Source organism: Calliphora vicina, chromosome 4 (genome assembly GCF_958450345.1).
Source record: "Calliphora vicina chromosome 4, idCalVici1.1, whole genome shotgun sequence".
NCBI classification, from domain to species: domain Eukaryota; kingdom Metazoa; phylum Arthropoda; class Insecta; order Diptera; family Calliphoridae; genus Calliphora; species Calliphora vicina.
Window position 1 is genome coordinate 21286408 of NC_088783.1, and position 22130 is coordinate 21308537.

Below are 22130 nucleotides of genomic sequence, written 5' to 3' on the forward strand. Positions count from 1 at the left end.
TTGCTGGGATATATTTATAGCAGCTTTTATATTATAGGAAAACGTAGATTTTCTGAACAATACAATAGAGTCGTATAGAATTAAAATACGGAACACAATTTTGCTTTTATCAAATACCACAACTTAGAGAGCGTGTTCAATTTGTAAATCCATATAAAGGGACTGGCGGAACCATTATTATGTAAGCAAACACAAAAACATGTGGAATATTAACATTATTAGAAACTTTTACAACTTGTTGGTTCCATTTTCTGATAATAACGTTAGTAAGAGATTTCCATAATAGGTATAATTTTTATCTGGTTGACTATATCAACTAGGAGCACTTTTACACAGTTTCATGTCCATTATACAGATTCGTCATCATTTAAATGTGAATATTTATGTTATAAACAATTTATTACTTCAAAATTTATTATTATTGAACAATTGAATTCAAATTAAAACCCAAAAAATAATTCAAACTATTGACAAACCAAGAAAATACAAAAAGAAACAACAAACAAAAATGCATTCAGTGTTGCCACTCCTTGTTACATGTATACATTTGTTTGCGTGGTTGCCAACACAGCAATACAATGAAAGTGCTGTCTAGTTTCCTAATTATAGCGGTTAAATCTAAAAAAGTACAAAAAAAAATCTGTTACTTTCTTAAATAATGTTTTTTATACAAATATATTTTATTAAATAAAATTGCATACGATATGAACATTTACATTACATACATATTGTGTTAATTTAAAAAAATCTTATTTTAACATTTACTAATTATAGAGTATTATGTACAAAAAAAATAATATAAAAATAAAAATCATTGTAAATAAATACTTAATAGCTATAAATGTCTTCAAACTTATTTATAATAAATATAAAAAACAATTGTAGAAAAAATTACCACTTTTGAGCTATATAAATGGCGCAATATATGAAAAAATATACTTTTCTGTGTAAATAAAATTTAAATAACGCCAATAATTTTCTTAAATATCACATATCATTACATATGGCTTTTCCCTTTTACTGCTAAGCAGTAACATATGAAAAGCTTTTAAAAGATTTCAATTAATTTTAAAATTAAACTAAGTAATGTTAAGAAACTAAAGAAATAACTAAGGTTGTATTAATATTCTCCTTCTGAAAGCTGAAGCAGAACGCACCATTCTTGCTTTAGGTGGTCTAAATGTGGGCAAATCTATAAATACCGGTTCATACGCAGGATCTTCTGGCTTTAAGGAACGTGCATTTGTTAGCAATACATTCGTGTAGTAAGAAACTTCATTTTTCGATTCTTGAGCTTCTTGTTCGTTATTTTCAAGCTGTAATGTCGCTAAAGTCGTTGGTCTTAACATCTGGAAAATATTTCTCTGCTCTCTAGTTTCGGATGATTGTAAATCTGTTGTTTTCTTTGTAACAACAGATTTTGTTTGATTTTTTGTTGTATTCGTATTTAAAGTATCTTCGAATCTCGGTATATAACGGGGTTTTCTGGTTTCACTTTTAACACTGTTCTCATTAGGAGCAAAATTAAAACCAAAAAATCTTGGTGCTTGCACAGATATTAGAGGCAATATTGTTTCTCTGGCATAACGTTCAGCTCTTTGCAAAAGTTCTCCCAAGCGAAAGGGAAACAATTGAACTGTAATTGTTTGTTCCTCTGTGTGAGATTTTGGCCTGTCAGCTTTTGTTATAGTGGTTATTTTTATAAGTTCATGTTTTTCGGGGTTTTCAACAACCACGGGATCAGTCAACTTTATTTCTTTACCTTTTTTCATCCGAGGTGTGGTGGCTTTTAGTAAAGGTTCTACAATTTCTTCGTTCAAATTACGTCCCCTGTTCACATTTAAACGTTTGTCATTTAATACCGGCTCAAATATTTCCTCTGGTTGTGAGGAAAAACTGCGACTAGTCTCAACTAGATCTTTGTCTAACGAATTTCCTTCCAGTATGGGCTGCCAAGGTAAATCGTCCGAGTCGTCTAAGGGATACGATTGATTTTCTTCCAATTTAAAACTTGTTCCTAAATTTAGGAAATTTTTACGTTTCTTAATGGTTTCAATAGCATCTGACTCTGGCAAATTGACACTTTCTTGACCCGTGGAATCGGGTACTTCAGTGGGTGGTTTACTTGTAAAGGCACCATATTCATCTTGATTATCCAATTCACAATTGCCTGGCTTTAGTTTTATGCGAACTGGTGCTCCTGTAGATAATTTTGTATTAGTTTTGCACAAGGAATAACTTTGACCATAACTATCGGTAAGTATGACTTTGTCGATATCCCAGTGCGGCAAACCTTTGGATAGCCAACCACTATAGGGTTTGTAATTGAGACTAAGAGTTGTAGGAAATCCTAGTGCTGGATGAGGCACTATGATTTTTGAGACAATATCACCAGCAAAGAATTCGGAGTCGTCTTTTCTGTGAAAACAAAATAATATTGTTAATAACAAATAAAATAAAGGTTAAACTGTATTGAGCCTTTTCCCACAAAACTTACTCTGATATTTTAAAAGTTTCATTTAAGCCACCTTCACCTTCCAAAATAGCCTCCAAACGTCCAATTGTTCTCAGTGGCAAATCGTTAAATGAATTAAAGATTTGTAATTGGAACTGATGAGCACAAAATGGTTCTTCTTCGCGAGTAACCAAATACAATTGACCCCTGCCCGAAGAGCGATCAGCATAATAACCCATGTTGCCACAGCGAGGCACACCTTCGGCCACATCTTCATCATCTTGAGCACAGGGAAAGCATTTTCCTTTCAGGAAATCATCATAGTTGGCACAAGGAAATGCCGGAAACAAACAGCGTGGAGCTACAGAATCTATAAAGAATTTATAGGCTCGACGATGGTTACACAAAGAACGACCTTCTTCCTCTTCGGCAGTTTGGGCCGCTATAAAGTGAAGAATTAATAAAATAAATTATTTGTTTAACATAAGATAACTAAAACTTACACCATATAAAATCCGTAACAGCTCCTACAAATAAATTAGAACAACCATTTTGTACTCTACCACCATTGGGATAATAATCTACATCTCCCATAGCCTGCCAAGAACCCAAGCCACCCAAAATTAAATTCTCTCCATTCGAATGTATAACATCTACAAATTCGGCATCAGTATTATCTAAACGAACTTTGGGATGTTGAGCCTCAAAGAGAGGTCCAGCCGGATCTAAGCCTGTTATGCGAGCTAAACCTGGTAGTTCAGCACCCGCAAAACCCGAAACATGAGCACCCAAACTGAAGCCAATAATATGGGTGCGTGACAAGTTAAGTCCTTTATATTGCTGTAAATTCTTGATCAACATGGCCAATTGTTTACCCACTAAACGTGTATTTGTAGCTGCTCTTACATAGTTGGGAAATGTAGCACCATTTTCCCAATCGACACATATAACAATACAATCTTCCTAAAATTAAAAATAATTATAAATTACTACCACTACAGAACATAATTTATCATTGCCAACTTACCACAGCCATAAGAGCCGTTTTCATTTCATATATCCATACATGGGGACAGGCTGAACCGAAACCATGCACTATAATACGCACAGACATTTCATCAAAACCATCTAGATTGTCCAGAGTTATAGGAGCTTTTCGAAACGTAGTTTTTCTTGGTGGTAATGTGGTTGCTTGAGGACCTTCAGTGGTTACATCTGGAATTTCTGTATCATTTAGACCTCTTTTCTTAATATAAGTTTTTGTAGTTTTAAACGATTCTGTCATATTGAGAAAGGGCAATTCCATTAACGGTCGGTCAGATCTATTCTTAGTCGAATAGAAAAAGAATTTCGTATTGATTTCTTCGGGAGGTGATGGTAGCATTTCCAGATAAGCGAATGGACCAGAATCTTCAAAACAACCCAATTCTCCATAACATACACGTTTGGCGGCGCGTTTAACTCTAAGAAAATAGTATTATATAAAATTAAATAAAATTTGTTTGTTAAAACATGGTGAAGGGCATACAAATATTGTTTAAAATTTAATTAATTAATGTGTACCTAGATGGTTTGACTCTTCGCCGATATAATTCATATTCTTTTATAGATTCTCTAACAGCTCTTACATATTCTGTATGATTTGCCGGACTGTATGCAAATTTTCTATTCAGTGATTCTTCAGGTGTTAAACTATTTTCATTTTTAGATTTTTGTGTATCTGTAAATATAAAAAAAAATAGTTAATTCTTTTAAGAAATTAATTCTTAATTCAATTTTAATATGTTAGAGAACTACATTCGTCTGTGCCGAGTCTTAAATACCCTTTACCGAAATGTAGTGAGAATTACAGAAACTATATTGGTATAAACACTAGACTATCCATATTCAAGATACAAATTTCTAATCTGTATAAAATGTTAGTTGGAAACCGATATTTTTATAAGTTAATGAGTTTTTCGGCAGAGTTCCTTATATGGGATCTACTGGAAATTATTAAATTAGAATTATTAATTTCGATATCCTGATAACGATATTTATAAGAGATTTATGCTTATTTAAGTGATTTTAGGATGTAGACTTTATTTTTGAGAGGTTGTCTCACATTTTAGACCATAACTCTAGACCTAACATTTCGGATCAACAAAGAATATTTGGAAAAAATTTCATATCATATCGTGCCTTCAACACGGACACAGCTAAATATATATAATTTTTTGTTCTACGACCAATATCTGTTACTTCAAAAAAGGTTTAAAAATTAATATAATGATTTGATATAACATTTCTAAATAAATTCCTATATTTATAACTACATAATAGGCGTGTTCGCGTACTTTCCAGTAAAAAATATCCAGTAACTTTATTTTAGAGAGTAAAAATAAATTACTCTCAATCAGAAAAGTAACAAAAAAAAGTACGCGAACAACAATTTGTAAAAATAAGTTGTATTTTATTATAAATTAATTTAAAACGTTTGTTTTGGGCTATTTTACTTCTTATATTTGCAAAAAGTACGCGAACAACAATTTGTAAAAATAAGTTGTATTTTATTATAAATTAATTTAAAACGTTTGTTTTTTTTGTAAAAAATATCATGTTCTCTATCTACGAACTGTCACTTTTAACACTCTCTTGCTCTCTCGTTACAAGTTTTTAAAAGTAAACGAACGGAATCCCGTAACTTCTAGTGATAAATTGTACAAATTATTACAAATTATCAAGTACGCGAACACAACTAATATGATTTTCTTCATATTTTCTTTTTTCACATAAAATCTAGAAGACTTGAATAGAATTATTTAAATTTTTATTTATATGATGGTATGGTATGATTTTAAATCTATATATCGATGGCTTAATATAAAAAAGGCGTAACTCGATTTGTTGTTGCTTTACAGTGGAAGGAAAAAACTTCCAATAAATTCTAGACACAAAAAATATACAATTTTTAATAAGAAGAGATATTTTATTTCTCATTTAAAATTTATTGTTTTTTATTTTAATGATATTATTTAATATAATCCATTTTTACATTGATATTTCTTTTTTTAAAAAATTAGTTACGCCTTTTTTATATTAAGCCATCGATATATAAAAAAGAAATAGTCCATGTATGTAATGTCATCACGTGAGAACGGCTGGAGCGATTTGGCTCATTTTTTTTTTGAGTCCAGTCAACTGTAATAAAAAAGCTCCCTAAAGTATGCAGAACAAATTTAGATATTTTATTTGCAAATAAATAAGAACTGAAAGGTGTATGTGGGTTGGAGAAACTTGAAGAACTAACATTAGTAAATTCTACCGGGCGAAGCCGGGGCGGTCAACTGGTAATAAATAATCACAGTTTAGAAAGACTGCATTAGCCACATATAATTTTTTTAGTGAACTTTCGAGATGATAATAAGGCATTTAACCCACAATATATTCGATTTAAATTTTTTAATCTAAATCGGTAAATTAAGATCGTTTACATAATCTGTTGAAATTTCATGGATGTACCAAGAACGGTTGAATTCACATTGTCCAAAAAAAACTTCTCATGTAAAGTTTCTTGTTATGCACATAAGATATTTTCGCGGTTAGAGCCATACTTCCTTAAAAAATGTATGACTTACGATTTTGGATTAAAATTAAATGAAGAAACTAATAATTAAAACAAGTTTGGCGCTATTATATATTCAAAAACTTCATTTGACTGAGATAATAATTGAGCACTTTTAAAAAAGAGCATACCACAAAATAGACTTGGCACTTTTTCATACCACAGTATAATAACGATAAAAAAGAAATAATTCTAACATATTGATTAAAATTATTATTTTCATAAAAAGTGGACTTATTACATTTGTTCACTAAGCTAACAATCCAAAATCTTTTTTTTAAACTAGCAGAATTATCCAAAGTTAACTATAAAAGTTATAATTGTGTATTTCAGTTATGACCATATGAGTATTTAGAATTTCATCCCCATTAAGTACAAAAAATAATTAAATTCATTTAATTATTCTTAGCACGTGTCAATCCCTACGGAAATTATTATCTAAAGTCACACACATAAAAGTTATTAAAATACTTTTGTATCATTAAAAACCCAAAATAGTGAACTTTTAAGTTTTTATGGTCCATAAAAATACTTACGTTTGTGACAAAGAATTTGCATGATTTACACAATAATTTCCATTAAATAAATATTTAAATCAGTTATAAGCAATTAAACACAATCGTTTAAATAATAAAGTAAATCTATAAAAATTTAAACAATGTACGAATAAATACTTCCTCTATTCGTTAAAACAGATCTACTAAAAAAAACACACTCAAACAATAAAATACAATTAGTTTACCACAGCAATTAAATTAAAGTGTTAAAGTAATAAAAAAAAATTTAAATGAAAACCAAAGATCACTCCAAATCTAATGTTGCATTTGAAATTTAACACCTATTCGAAAATACGTATGTATTTAGATGATGATAAATGGCCCGACTGGTTGTTTAATTTGTACCTGACACACGATCGATCAATAAGAAGTTTCTTTTGTTGCATGAAAACTAATTAACACATGTTGACGATTAGATAATCTGGTTGTAAAATAATATTACATGCATATGCTTCAGTCGAGCTGTCTGTCAGTGGTTTGAAATAATGAATTCGTTACAAATGTTTAATAAGAAATTACGGAAATAATTTACAATTTTCTCATTCAAAACTATAAACCTAATTGTAACAAAATTGAATTATCAATTTGAAGTTAACTATCTGTAATGACTACTTGCAGCATTCATCATGTTTATAAACATTTCCATCAACAATGCTGATAACACGCTGTTATTAATATCAACTGAGAATCATCTTTAAAAGCTCTAGGTGATAATTGTGGAATTCGAACATTCTAGTTTTTCCGTTAGATTATTCATGATACTTCTAGAAGATGGTGCGGTATATATAAATAGTAACGGATAGTCACTATTTAAATTGTTGTTATTTTAAATAAATAAAGTGTTCTTACAATTATTTTAATTAAAACTAATGATCGCTTTCATTTGCAATTAAAAGAATATGGGTTATTTAAAGGATATGAACCACCATTTTTAAAAGGTAAAAACATAACGATAGTTGCAATATTTTTATAAAAAAAGACTATGATATTTGATAATGTTTGATTTTAAATTTAAACGGAAAAACGTAAATCATACATTTTTTAAGGAAATATTGGATAATTTTGAAATTTATTGTTATCTCGACTACTGATATCAAAAACGTTGCTCCATTGCTTCAAATAAAAACATCGAGTTAAAAAATACAAAATAAGTAATAAAAACTAGATCCAAAAAATTACTTATAAGTCGCCAACTATGTACATATCAGTCGCGGATCCTGGGGGTTGAAAAAAGGAAATTCCCCCCAAAACCGAAAAGTTTTACTATAAAAAAGGGGAAAAATAATTTTTTAAACAAAAACTCCAACTGAAATTAATGAATACATTACTTGAACGCTCTGCATGTCTATTTCATAATGCAATGACCACTTCGTAGCAGCAGCCGAGTGAATGAATCAGTTTGTATTTTTAAATGTCCCCCACCCAAAAGTGATTTCTTTTACATAGTTTTCTTTAAATTGTTAAATTTTAAAGTCAAAATAAATAAATTAATGTATAAATGTTAATAATACATTAAATACAAAAAAAAAGAAATGAAGGTAAACAGACGCGTCGTAACAGACTTGTTCGTTGATTGTTTACAGTGACAAAACGTTCAATGATGTAACATTATTTTATTTTATTATATTATTTTTGGTTTTTGTACTTTAGTTTATTAAATTTTAAAGTACACACACTTCAGTTAAACATAATAATATGTACTGTTGAATCTATCTATGACCACTATTTGTTTATTTAATTTATTATTAGATTTTTGTATTTATTTTTTTTGGTAAGTTATTACGACATAATTCATGGTTAACAGAATGTGTTAATAAGTTCCCATTAATTGTATGTACGAGTATGTGAAAAATATGTATGTTTACTGAAGAGTAGATATTATGTATTATATTATTTGACCATAGCTAAACTAGTAATTGAAGTAGCAATAATTATGACTATAAAATTATGAATTTTTCTGAATACATCAGAAGATACATCAAATCGTAATTTTAACAATATACTCGTACTAGTGGAGTTCAGTATTAAGTGCAAATGGTATTATAACATTTCTGAATATTTTATTATACATTTTTTTCATTATTTCTCCCGTGTTTCTTTTCTGTATTTATTCAAATTATGAACAATTTTATAAATAGAAATTATATTTCTCAGGAGAAAAAAATTATGAACTCAAGTCTGAATAATTAACTAATACAAAATTTTGTCTAAATTTTCATTGTATTTACTCTGTTATTTGATAAAGTCGATCACAAATCATTAGTTTTTGATATTAGAGATGATAATAAATTTCAAAATGATTCAATATTTCCTTAATAAATTTGTTTGTTTAAAATTGTTTAAATTAAATCAACAAACTAATAATTAAAACATGTTTGGTACTATTATATATTTTATAACGTAGTTATACTGAATTCGTTTTGACTAAAATAATTTTGAAATTTAAAAAAAAAAAATATTTACTTAGCACATTTGCATATCACAAAATGGACTTAGCACTTTTGTATACCAGAGAACAACAACAAAAAATTTAATAAATGTAAACGCGTATTTTTATTATTATTCAGAATTTAAAAATTTTAAGTAGACATTTATATGGCAAATAGGCTATGTTAATGAAAATAAATAAATAAAATAAAAATTAAATTTCAAAGTTTTCAAAACAATTGGACTTAGCACAATTTAATGCAAACGATATTTGCATATAATTATTGTATGATTTTCCATAGTTTAGTTTAAAAGTAAATACCTTCGGCGAGCGAACTTAGGGACTATACCTCTACAAGCGAGAAAACTACATCACCAAAAAATATTTGGGGTATTTACACGGTCTGCTATTAGTTATATTGTCATAATGTCCTAATCTATATAAATAATAAATAAAAATCAAATGTCGTTCGTTGGTAATTGCATCAGTAGAGAACGACCGGACCGATTTAAACACATTTTTTGTAAAATGTTGGTCATAGCCCAACTTGAACCAACACGAAATTGAACACGCCCACTTTTACGCCCACGGCTACATCGATTTAGCTAATTTTTTGTTTAAATGAAAAGAAAAATTGACGATATATCTAAAATCGCAGGACGACTGGACCGATTTAATTAATTTTTTTTTTAATGTTCGCAATATATAGCCCACAAAAGTTTTTACATAAATAAAAATTGCCCACGTCCACTAATACGCCCACTTATTAAATACATCTGCAAAATACATTGGTCTGTGATCACTCATATTTCTGACCAAAAAGTCGATTTTTTATATAAAAACTCAAAATATCTAAATTCGCTAATAACATGGCCAATAAGCGTTTAATCAAAAAAAGGAGCTCGATCTGTAATCACTCATATTTCTGACCAAAAAGTCGATTTATTTATAAAATATCCAATTTCGCTAATAACTTGGCCAATAAGCATTTAATCAAGAAAAGGAGCTCGATCTGTGATCACTCATATTTCTGACCAAAAAGTCGATTTTTTATATGAAACCGCAAAATATCTAAATTCGCTAATAACTTGGCCAATAAGCGTTTAATGAAGAAAAGCAGCTCGATCTGTGATCACTCATATATCTGACCAAAATTCGATTATTTATATCAAAACTCAAAATATCTAAATTCGCTAATAACTTGGCCAATAAGCATTAATTCAAGAAAAGGAGCTCGATCTGTGATCACTCATATTTCTGACCAAATATTGATTTTTTATATCAAAACTCAAAATATACGCAAATAAGCGTTTAATCAAGAAAAGGAGCTCATATTTCTGACCAAAATTCGATTTTTTATATCAAAACTCAAAATATCTAAATTCGCTAATAACTTGGCCAATAAGCATTTAATCAAGAAAAGGAGCTCGATCTGTTATCACTTATATTTATGACAATAAAAAAAAGATTTTTATATAAAAACTCACAAATATTGATTTTTATATAAAAACTCACAAATATTGATTTTTTATATCAAAACTCAAAATATACGCCAATAAGCGTTTAATCAAGAAAAGGAGCTCGATCTGTGATCACTCATATTTCTGACCAAAAAGTCGATTTTTTATATGAAACCGCAAAATATCTAAATTCGCTAATAACTTGGCCAATAAACGTTTAATGAAGAAAAGCAGCTCGATCTGTGATCACTCATATTTCTGACAAAAAGTAAATTTTTTATATAAAAACTCAAAATATGTAGATTCGCTAATATCTTGGCCAATAAGCGTTTAATCAAGAAAAAGATCTCGATCTGTGATCACTAATATTTCTGACCAAAATTCGATTTTTTTATATCAAAACTCAAAATATCTAAATTCGCTAATAACTTGGCCAATAAGCGTTTAATCAAGAAAAGCAGCTCGATTTGTAATCACACATATTTCTGACCAAAAATCGATTTTTTATATGAAAACGCAAAATATCTAAATTTGCTAATAACTTGGCCAATAAGCGTTTAATGAAAAAAGCAGCTCGATCTGTGATCACTCATGTTTCTGACCAAAAAGTCGATTTTTTATATAAAAACTTAAAATATCTAAATTCGCTAATATCTTGGCCAATAAGCGTTTAATCAAGAAAAAGATCTCGATCTGTGATCACTCATATTTCTGACCAAAATTCGATTTTCTATATCAAAACTCAAAATATCTAAATTCGCTAATAACTTGGCCAATAAGCATTTAATCAAGAAAAGGAACTCGATCTGTGATCACTCATATTTCTGACCAAAAAGTTGATTTTTTTATAAAATATCCAATTTCGGTAATAACTTGGCCAATAAGCATTTAATCAAGAAAAGGAGCTCGATCTGTGATCACTCATATTTCTGACCAAATATTGATTTTTTATATCAAAACTCAAAATATCTAAATTCGCTAATAACTTGGCCAATAAGCATTTAATCAAGAAAAGGAGCTCGATCTGTAATCACTCATATTTCTGACCAAAAAGTCGATTTTTTTATAAAATATCCAATTTCGGTAATAACTTGGCTAATAAGCATTTAATCAAGAAAAGGAGCTCGATCTGTGATCACTCATATTTCTGACCAAAAAATCGATTTTTTATATGAAACCGCAAAATATCTAAATTCGCTAATAACTTGGCCAATAAGCGTTTAATGAAGAAAAGCAGCTCGATCTGTGATCACTCATATATCTGACCAAAATTCGATCTGTGATCACTCATATTTCGGACCAAAAATCGATTTTTTATATAAAAACTCAAAATATCTAAATTCGATAATAACTTGGCCAATAAGAGTTGAATCAAGAAAAGGAGCTCGATCTGCGATCACTCATATTTCTGACCAAAACTCGATTTTTTATATAAAAACTCAAAATATCTAAATTCGCTAATAACATGGGCAATAAGCATTTAATCAAGAAAAGGAGCTCAATCTGTGTCACTCATATTTCTGACCAAAAAATTGATTTTTTTATATAAAAACTAAAAATATCTAAATTCGCTAATATCTTGGCCAATAAGAGTTGAATCAAGAAAAGGAGCTCGATCTGTGATCACTCGATCTGTGATCACTTATATTTCTGACCAAAAATCGATTTTTTATATAAAAACTCAAAATATCTAAATTCGATAATAACTTGGCCAATAAGAGTTGAATCAAGAAAAGGAGCTCGATTTGTGATCAATCATATTTCTAAGCAAAATTCGATTTTTATATAAAATCTCAAAATATCTAAATTCGCTAATAACTTGGCCAATAAGCGTTTAATCAAGAAAAGGAGCTCGATATGTGATCACTCATATGTCTGACCAAAACTCGATTTTTTATATAAAAACTCAAAATATCTAAATTCGCTAATAACATGTCCAATAAGCGTTTAATCAAGAAAAGGAGCTCGATATGTGATCACTCATATTTCTGACCAAAAAGTCGATTTTTTATATAAAAACTCAAAATATCTAAATTCGCTAATAACTGGGCCAATAAGCGTTTAATCAAGAAAAGAAGCTCGATCTATGATCCCTCATATTTCGGACCGCAAATAGTTTTTTTATATAAAAACTCAAAATATCTAAATTCGCTAATAACTTGGCCAATAAGCGTTTAATCAAGAAAATCAGCTCGATCTGTGATCACTAGAGTGCTCCAAAAATTGATTTTCTATATAAAAACTCAAAATATCTAAATTCGCTAATATCTTGGCCAATAAGCGTTTAATCAAGAAAAGGAGCTCGATCTGTGATCACTCATATTTCTGACCAAAAATTCGATTTTTTATATAAAAACTCAAAATATCTAAATTCGCTAATATCTTGGCCAATGAGCGTTTAATCAAGAAAATCAGCTCGATCTGTGATCACTAGAGTAAGCGTTTAATCAAGAAAAGCAGCTCGATCTGCGATCACTCATATTTCTGACCAAAACTCGATTTTTTTTATAAAAACTCAAAATATCTAAATTCGCTAATAACATGGGCAATAAGAGTTGAATAAAGAAAGGGAGCTCAATCTGTGTCACTCATATTTCTGACCAAAAAATTGATTTTTTTATATAAAAACTAAAAATATCTAAATTCGCTAATATCTTGGCCAATAAGAGTTGAATCAAGAAAAGGAGCTCGATCTGTGATCACTTATATTTCTGACCAAAAATCGATTTTTTATATAAAAACTCAAAATATCTAAATTCGCTAATAACATGGCCAATAAGAGTTGAATAAAGAAAAGGAGCTCGATCTGTGATCAATCATATTTCTGACCAAAATTCGATTTGTTATATAAAATCTCAAAATATCTAAATTCGCTAATAACATGGCCAATAAGCGTTTAATCAAGAAAAGAAGCGCGATCTGTGATCCCTCATATTTCGGACCGAAAATCGTTTTTTTATATAAAAACTCAAAATATCTAAATTTGCTAATAACTTGGCCAATAAGCGTTTAATCAAGAAAAGAAAACCAAAACTCGATTTTTTATATAAAAACTCAAAATATCTAAATTCGCTAATATCTTGGCCAATAAGCGTTTAATCAAGAAAAGGAGCTCGATCTGTGATCACTCATATTTCTGACCAAAAAGTCGATTTTTTATATAAAAACTCAAAATATCTAAATTCGCTAATATCTTGGCCAATAAGCGTTTAATCAAGAAAATCAGCTCGATCTGTGATCACTAGAGTGCTCCAAAAATTGATTTTCTATATAAAAACTCAAAATATCTAAATTCGCTAATATCTTGGCCAATAAGCGTTTAATCAAGAAAAAGAGCTCGATCTGTGATCACTCATATTTCTGACCAAAAAATTGATTTCTTATATAAAAACTCGAAATATCTAAATTCACTAATATCTTGGCCAATAAGCGTTTATTCAAGAAAAAGAGCTCGATCTGTGATCACTCATATGTCTGACCAAAATTCGATTTTTTTTATAGAAAAACTCAAAATATCATTTAATCAATAAGCGTTTAATCAAGAAAAGGAGCTCGATCTGTGATCACTCATATTTCTGACCAAAAAGTCGATTTTTTATATAAAAACTCAAAATATCTAAATTCGCTAATAACTTGGCCAATAAGCGTTGAATCAAGAAAAGGAGCTCGATCTGTGATCACTCATATGTCTGACCAAAATTCGATTTTTTTTATAGAAAAACTCAAAATATCATTTAATCAATAAGCGTTTAATCAAGAAAAGGAGCTCTATCTGTGATCACTCATATTTCTGACCAAAATTCGATTTTTTATAGAAAAACTCAAAATATCATTTAATCAATAAGCGTTTAATCAAGAAAAGGAGCTCGATCTGTGATCACTCATATTTCGGACCAAAAATTGATTTTTTATATAAAAACTCAAAATGTCTAAATTCTCTAATAACTTGGCCAATAAGCGTTTAATCAAGAAAAGCAGCTCGATCTGTGATCACTCATATTTCTGACCAAAATTCGATTTTTTATATAAAAACTCAAAATATCTAAATTCGCTAATAACTTTGCCAATAAGCGTTTAATCAAGAAAAGCAGCTCGATCTGTGATCACTCATATTTCTGACCAAAATTCGATTTTTTATATAAAAACTCAAAATATCTAAATTCGCTAATAACTTGGCCAATAAGCGTTTAATCAAGAAAAGGAGCTCGATCTGTGATCACTCAGACCAAAATTCGATTACTTATATAAAAACTCAAAATATGAACATTGATTCACATGTATTCTGTTGTTGCAAGAACTTGAGTTTTTGATAAAAAACATAGGTTCTTTGTCTCTCAGTAGCGTTTCTATGTATATTTTATTCTATGTCCTATATGAATAAAAATTATCATTCAATAATACGTTTTTTTTTCCTTTTAACTATTTTTACCCTTTTTAAACCGCTTCTCACAAATTTACAAATCGAACACAAGCATTTTTTTAACTTGGACTGGACAACGTCTGTCGGGTCAGCTAGTAAGAAATAAAATGTGATGTCTCTTCTTATTAAAAATAGCATTAAACTTTTTTTGTGTCTAAAATTTGATGGATTTTATTAATTTTTTTCCTTCTCCTGTAAAGTAACCAAAAATCGAGTTACGTCTTTTTTATATTAAGCCATCGATATGTAAATTCAATTTTTCACCAAAACATAATTTAATTTTTCTTTCAAATTATCCAAAAGTGACAGCTATATAAAAATCGCCACAAGCATTAAAAGTACTGATACTGGTCTTTCCCTAAGTTACACTTTCTTAAAAACTTTAAAGAAATACAATTGTGTTTAAATTAAAAAAAAAATTAAGCATGTATGCAGAAATTAATTGGATATTAGCCAATGTAAGTCATTTAGATAACGATTTCAAATAACATTAAATTTCTAAAACTCAACTGTTGTTTTCAACTCATTAACTGCAAGATTAGCACAAGTTTCTCTTAAAACTATTATCTATCGTATTGTGCATTAATAATTTCTAAATAATAATTTCAATTGTTTTTCTATGCGTATAATACGGTGTAATTCTAAATGAAATAAATGAATATGGACATTTCTTAACACTCACCGTTTGACTGCAATGAAGATGATGATGATGGCGATGATGACGATAAAGTTAGCGATGTTGATAATGACAGCAAACAGAATATTGACAGCAACAAATTTATAGACTGGTGCATTTTGTTTTTAAATCGCGTTGATTAAGGCCAGTAAAACGAGAGTAATTTTTATTTTTTGTTTTCTTTTTTAAAGTGGTTTAAGTTTAAGTCTGATGACACATATAATATTACTTGGTTAAAAGAGAAACAATATAAAAGAAAATGTTTTCAAAACCAACTATAGCAAGCGAATGAATGAATATTGATTAATTGAAATGTGGTAAACATGGAAAATGATGAAAAACACACAAAAAATTAATTTTCTTCACTTAAAAACACTTATAGAAATTATGCGCTTGTATTTTTTTTATTTTTATTTTTTGCAAACACTTTCACTGGTAAATTTTATTTAATTTTTTTTTTATTAATATTTTAGAGATGTGAGAGAAAAAAACAATTTGTATTGTGTTTTAAAGATGCTTAACTAAAAGGGTTTGATATGATTTGTTGTTAGCACTTGTTTATTTCTTTGACTTTAATTATTAAACAAATAATTATTTTTAATTAAATACCGTTATCGTTTAATAGCTTTTGTTTGTTTTAATTGTTTAGTTAAACAAAAACAATTTTCAACACCTGTCATATGTTATTCGCTCAATCAGTTGAGAGTGTTTGTTGTTGCATTCATTCAATCGCGCCACTTTTATGAGCATTTTTAACGGAGCTCAAGTGTTTTAAATTTTTACGTCTTAACCGTTATAATTTTCAATATCAACTGATTTCAGTGAATCACTAAAAATGACCAACTAGCATGCGCGCACTCCATCCATTCACTCTTTTTCACGATTATGATTTGAACATGAATTAATATATGTACACTTTCACGATTAAATACTCAAATTTTTCAAAACGTTTATATTATGCTCTTTCTCTTGTTATCTATCGGTGGCAACAAAAAAGTGCTTAAAGTTGTTTTATTATTTAAAGGTAAATCCACAATGCGTCGGCGTTAAATGTTAAATAGATGGATAGATGTCTTTAATTTTTATTGTTTTGCCAGCCAGCAAACATTTTTTAATGAGTGTATTAGCTTAAAGTAACAATTGTTGGGATTTTTGCTGGTATATTTTGGCTTTCACTCATTTATACAGTTTTACTTTGTTTTTTTTATTAACTATTTTTTGCAAACACTCAAAATTTTACAACCAAAACATAACAGTTTTCAGCAGTTGGCGTCTTTATTTATTTTTTTGTTTGTTATTTCCTTTATGTCATTATAAATTTTAGTTTGAGTTTGTTTATACTTAATTATAAACAATTCACTTCAATATTAGTGACGAAACACTTGGCAAAAGTCGTCCATCCATATCTTGTCTCTTGTCTCTCGAACAACGACAACATCAAACGATATTAACAAGCAACTGAATGACGTTTACTCGTTCGCCAGCTATTTGATATATGGCTGGTTCGTTAACTTGGCATTAATTTGGGAATTCGGCCAAAAATTTTATAAACTGTCTAGTTTGAATTTACTGTTTTTAAAACGTGCTCGAGATTTCAATTTTCCTTTATTATCTGAAATGATATAAACATAGAAAAACACTAATAAATAAATGTTTGTATTTTATTCCCCCAATTTTTTAAAACAATTTTCTATTTATACAATTAGGGTATTCACACGGTCTACTATTTGGTCACATTGTCATAAGTCCTAATATATTATAATAGTTGGTGTTGTGTTTTAAACAAATAAAATTATTATTTTATGTCAAAACAATAAACATAGTTCAAGTAGTCTTATTAGTTTAGAACTTTTTTGTTTGAAACACAACAAAAATTTGTTTAAACTATCATAATATATTAGGATATTATGACAATATGACCAAATAGTAGACCGTGTGAATACCTCAAATGTGTACAAGATCATACGCATTATACATAATTTTAAAATTGTTATTATGTTTTAGAGCAATATATACATTTCTACATAGTTCAACAATAATAGATGTTATTTTAATATTAATAGTTGACAAATCATAGGATATATTCAACTGTGTCGATCTTTACAAACCCGTTACCACTTCAAACTGTGTTATGCTCCAACCGGTTCCATATTTAATAACTATTATTACATTTAATACTGTTTTATTAGGCACTTTTTCCACAAAAAATTCCCCCTTGTAAAACTTTGATATCTTTAATATGGGAATAAAACATCAAAGCATACCTCCATTTAAATGTATATCTCTTTTCTTAACACCCTTTATAATTTACTAAGCGGAAATATATGATTATATTTGATTAAACTAGGCTTGTATCACAAATCATTATAATCATCAGCATCACATCGTCATGTTTTTAGACATGCAAAGTCTATAATTTAATTTGTTTTAACATACATATAAAGTAAATCTTTATGATGACGTTCATCAGACACGTTAATCCATTGAGTTATTAAATTTAAGAAAATAAATCACATGATTAATACATTAATATATCCAATATAGACCCGATTCAGTTGCTATTTAAAATGGGGAATATTTTTGAAGGTAATTTTTTTCAAGACCAAAAATTAATTTATCTAAATAAAAAAAATTAGTTCGGATCAAATTGTTCCTAATATTTGCAATCCTATTAAAATTTTGATACAAATTTTAGTTTTAAAAACTCAATAAATATGTAATAAAATCTTAATTTATTAACAAAACTCAATTAAATTTTCAACGTTTTTTAAATTTGTCATTCTAAATAATAAAGTGTAAAAAACCTTGTCAAAGGGAATCCCGCAATTCCTAAAAAATGGAGCGCAAATCCCAAAAATGGTATTTTTTACAATTTTGCTCCTTCGGTGCTGGGAAAATACTTTGGGGAACACATCAAGGTTTCTAAAGCTGCTTTCCGTTTCCTGATTCCAGCTTTGGGATTTTAGAACATGTTGCCCAAAGTTAAGATTTTGATAAAAAAAAATAGGTCGAATACCGATAAATAGGTCATACTTTTATACCAAAATATTCTTGGTAAAGATACCTTACAAAAGGCATGAAATTGTTATATATTCTTAAAGAAAGTTTTTTTTAAATAGAAAAAGAGTAAGTCACCTTTTCGACCAAAAAAACAGCAAAAATCTACTATTTTTTGAATTTTTAAATTGAAAATCGTTTATTTTTGGATACACAATTGATATTGCTCTGAAATCATTTGTATATTATTGGTATGGCAGAATTTTAAAATTTCAATTTTCGGATGGGAAACAAAAAATGGCACGTGTTTTAAAAATTTACCCCCTGAAGCATTTGTAGGGCCCATTTTAATAATTTAAACTCAAATACTACTTTGCTTTATCCCGATCAGATCAGCCGTTTAGAAATGCCAGATTTATTTCCAAAAAATTTTGATTCTGCCCCACTGTGCGACGTATATAAGGCCAAAGTTAGTCAGACCTACAATTGGTCAAAATCGGGAAAAATATTTTTTCCTCGAATTTTTATCACAAAAAAAATTTGAAATAAATTAAAAAAAAAAAAAATTAATTTTTTTTTCACTAACAAAAAAAAAATTAAAAAAATTACCGATCCCCAGAAAGATTTAGGTTCATATAAAACTTGTTTTTGTCCAATTTCTTCACGATTTTGTAAGGAGACTAGGAAAAATATTGCCCGATTATCGCCATACTAATACATACATACTAATTTCTCCAATATTTTATATGGACATATTTATACTGCTCTAACAGTATTCCGGGGGGACATTTGTATGTGAGCTAGGTGAAATCAGGGACCGATATTGCCCATTTTCAATACCAATCAAACATTATTAAGCAGATAGTATTTGTGGAAAATTTCCTATAGTTTGGGCCTTATGGTGTTTTCAACAGACGGACGGACATAGCTATGTATATAATTTAATAATCTTATGAGGACCCAGAATATATACACCTTTTGGTACTATGACTAATATTTCGATATGTTACTAACGGAATGACAAAATCAATATACCCAATATACAATATACTGTTTTAATTATTATACCCTTCACCTTCGTGAGAAGGGTATATATAAGTTTGTCATTCCGTTTGTAATTTCTACATTTTTCATTTCCGACCCTATAAAGTATATATATTCTGGATCCTTATAGATAGCGGAGTCTATTAAGCTATGTCCGTCTCTCTGTCCATCTGTCTGTCAGTTGAAATCAATTTTCTGAAGACCCCAGATATCTTCGGGAACCAAATCTTCAATAATTCTGTCAGACATGCTTTCGAGAAGTTTGCACAAATGGCTGAGATATGAGGAAAAAACCAGGATAACCTCGATTTTTTACCTATTTTTGACCCATATCTGGATTACTCAGTCATTAATATAGGCAATATGGATACCTAATAATAGATATTTCAAAGACCTTTGCAATGACGTATATAAAACCATATTAAGTTGGACCTAAAATGGGTCAAAATCGGAAAAATAGTTTTTTTCGCTAAATATTAAAAAAAAAATTGAAAAAACCAAAAAAAAATTAAAAAAAAAAATTTTAAATTAAAAATTTTTTTTTTTTTAAATTTAAAAAAAAATTAGATTTTTTCCAAATAATGAAAAAAACTGCAAAAAAAAAATAAATTTTGTTTACCCAAAAATATTTAAAATTTTTAGTTTGAAGAGGGTATATAAGATTCGGCACAGCCGAATATAGATCTCTTACTTGTTTCTAAACTTCGGAAGTAAGAACATTTTCTTCTAAATTTTTAATCAATAAAGAAGATATTGTCATTGTCATACCCCTTAAATTTTTGGTGGTGGATATAAAAATAGTCCTAGAAAATTAAAGAGTCTGCGTAACTAATTTATTTAAATAAATTTTGAAAAACAATACACATTTTAAATTGTGACTACAACTTTCAGTGAGTTTTATTTATACACATATTTTTAATAGCATATTTTAATAATTATCTTATCGCAAGATATTTTATTCACATCCTATTGCTTAAAAATGGGTTAATTAATTGCTGTTATTAATGTGTTTGAAGTTTCTCACGAATTTTTCGAAAATCTGTAAAACAAATCTGGAATATAAATTGCTAATTTTTTTTATTTTATTTTTTTTATTTATTGTTTTGTTTTTGGCCAAAAGCCAATGAAGTTCACAGCTCTCTATGCAACTACACATTAAGTTCAATAACCTTTAGAAAAAAGATGCAACAACTTCATTATTGTTTAAATACTGTGCACAACAGTCAGTCTTTCGTATACATTATCAAACATGTTTATAAACATGTAACAGTCATCATCATCATATAAAATATGACATACTTATAACGGTTCAGTTCATGATAACTAGAGATGGTTTAGTTAGTATGCAGTGCCAGTAGTTTTTTTTTTAAATTTTATTTAAACAATGCATGAGTGTATAATAGGTAAATAACAAATGCATTCAAGACAAAACTAACTGTATTAAGTTTATAACAAATTAAAATTTTCAAAGAAGTTGAAAAAAAACCTAAATAAATAATAATTAATATGCAACACACACTGTTTACTCAAAGACAATAACAGCATTTTTAAATAACAAGTGCAATGCAAGTATGTTAAAAAAAGGTTTCGAATACGTAGCAACATTGACTTCAAGCTTACACACAGTGTGTCAAGAGAGTTATTTGTTGATATGATACGCAAAAATAAATGTTTATATTTAGTTTAAAAGCAGAAGAGACTGAAACTGAAATCAGACGGCATGCATTTCTTTTGGGTTTCGTAATGCCAAAAATCACTAACACATATGGTAGACACAAGAGTTTTTTCAATAATTTGTTCTATCGTACAGATTAAATCCAATTGTCATCATAGTCTTAAGTACTATATAAAATTATGGTACTTAATATTTGGTGGAAAATTATATGGTGGTATTCAAGTGAAACGCAATCAACGTAGGGCCGATCTAATTCTGGGTAAAAAATATTTTTCCCTCAAAAATATTTTTTTTGTCTCATTGAAGGTCCGACTTACTTTGGCCATATATACGCCGTTGCAAAGGTCCTTTGGATATCTATTATTGGATAACCATATTGTATATATATTACGGTCAACAATCGAGGTTGTCCAACATCTCAGCCATTTGTAGGCCGATTTTCTTGATTTTAAAAAGTATCCGTTAATCCGTGCCGGGGAAATTCCCGATATATTGATGTATGCATCATGTACATATGTAAATTATTTTTTGGGCTGCGTAAAACTGATTTCAATATACATACTCCGATATATATTATATTATCAACTCCGATATCTATTACGATCTAGAATACATATACTTTGTACAACTTATATAAACTTATATCGTCCCCTCAATAAAATAATAGTGTATAAGCATATACACCATTTTTTTTTATTGCATAATAAGAATCTACATAACTGATTCTATATGAGAAGCCGCAGAACAAAAGGTACTTTTTTGAAAATTTAAAAATTATGGGAAATTGATTTTTTCTAGAAGATTTCAATTCAAT

The 22130-nt window shown here is 28.7% G+C and overlaps 1 protein-coding gene across 2 annotated transcripts in view; it reads right to left on the reverse strand.

The window, feature by feature from the left end:
• Positions 1–643: 643 nt before the first annotated feature.
• The window catches only part of LOC135957967 (uncharacterized), a 42477-nt gene continuing 20990 nt past the window's right edge, over positions 644–22130 (reverse strand). Inside the window, exons 2-8 of one of the 2 annotated variants that reach the window (XM_065508816.1) lie at positions 16210–17212; positions 15607–15828; positions 4019–4175; positions 3483–3918; positions 2959–3418; positions 2498–2897; positions 644–2418 (exon numbers count right to left, since the gene is read on the reverse strand). In XM_065508816.1, the coding sequence (XP_065364888.1) occupies positions 1110–2418; positions 2498–2897; positions 2959–3418; positions 3483–3918; positions 4019–4175; positions 15607–15718 (2874 nt within the window). In that variant the 5' untranslated portion in view covers positions 15719–15828; positions 16210–17212 and the 3' untranslated portion in view covers positions 644–1109. Of the gene's footprint in view, positions 2419–2497; positions 2898–2958; positions 3419–3482; positions 3919–4018; positions 4176–15606; positions 15876–16209; positions 17213–22130 lie in introns of those variants that run through there. The other variant, XM_065508817.1, reaches the window with a different exon arrangement.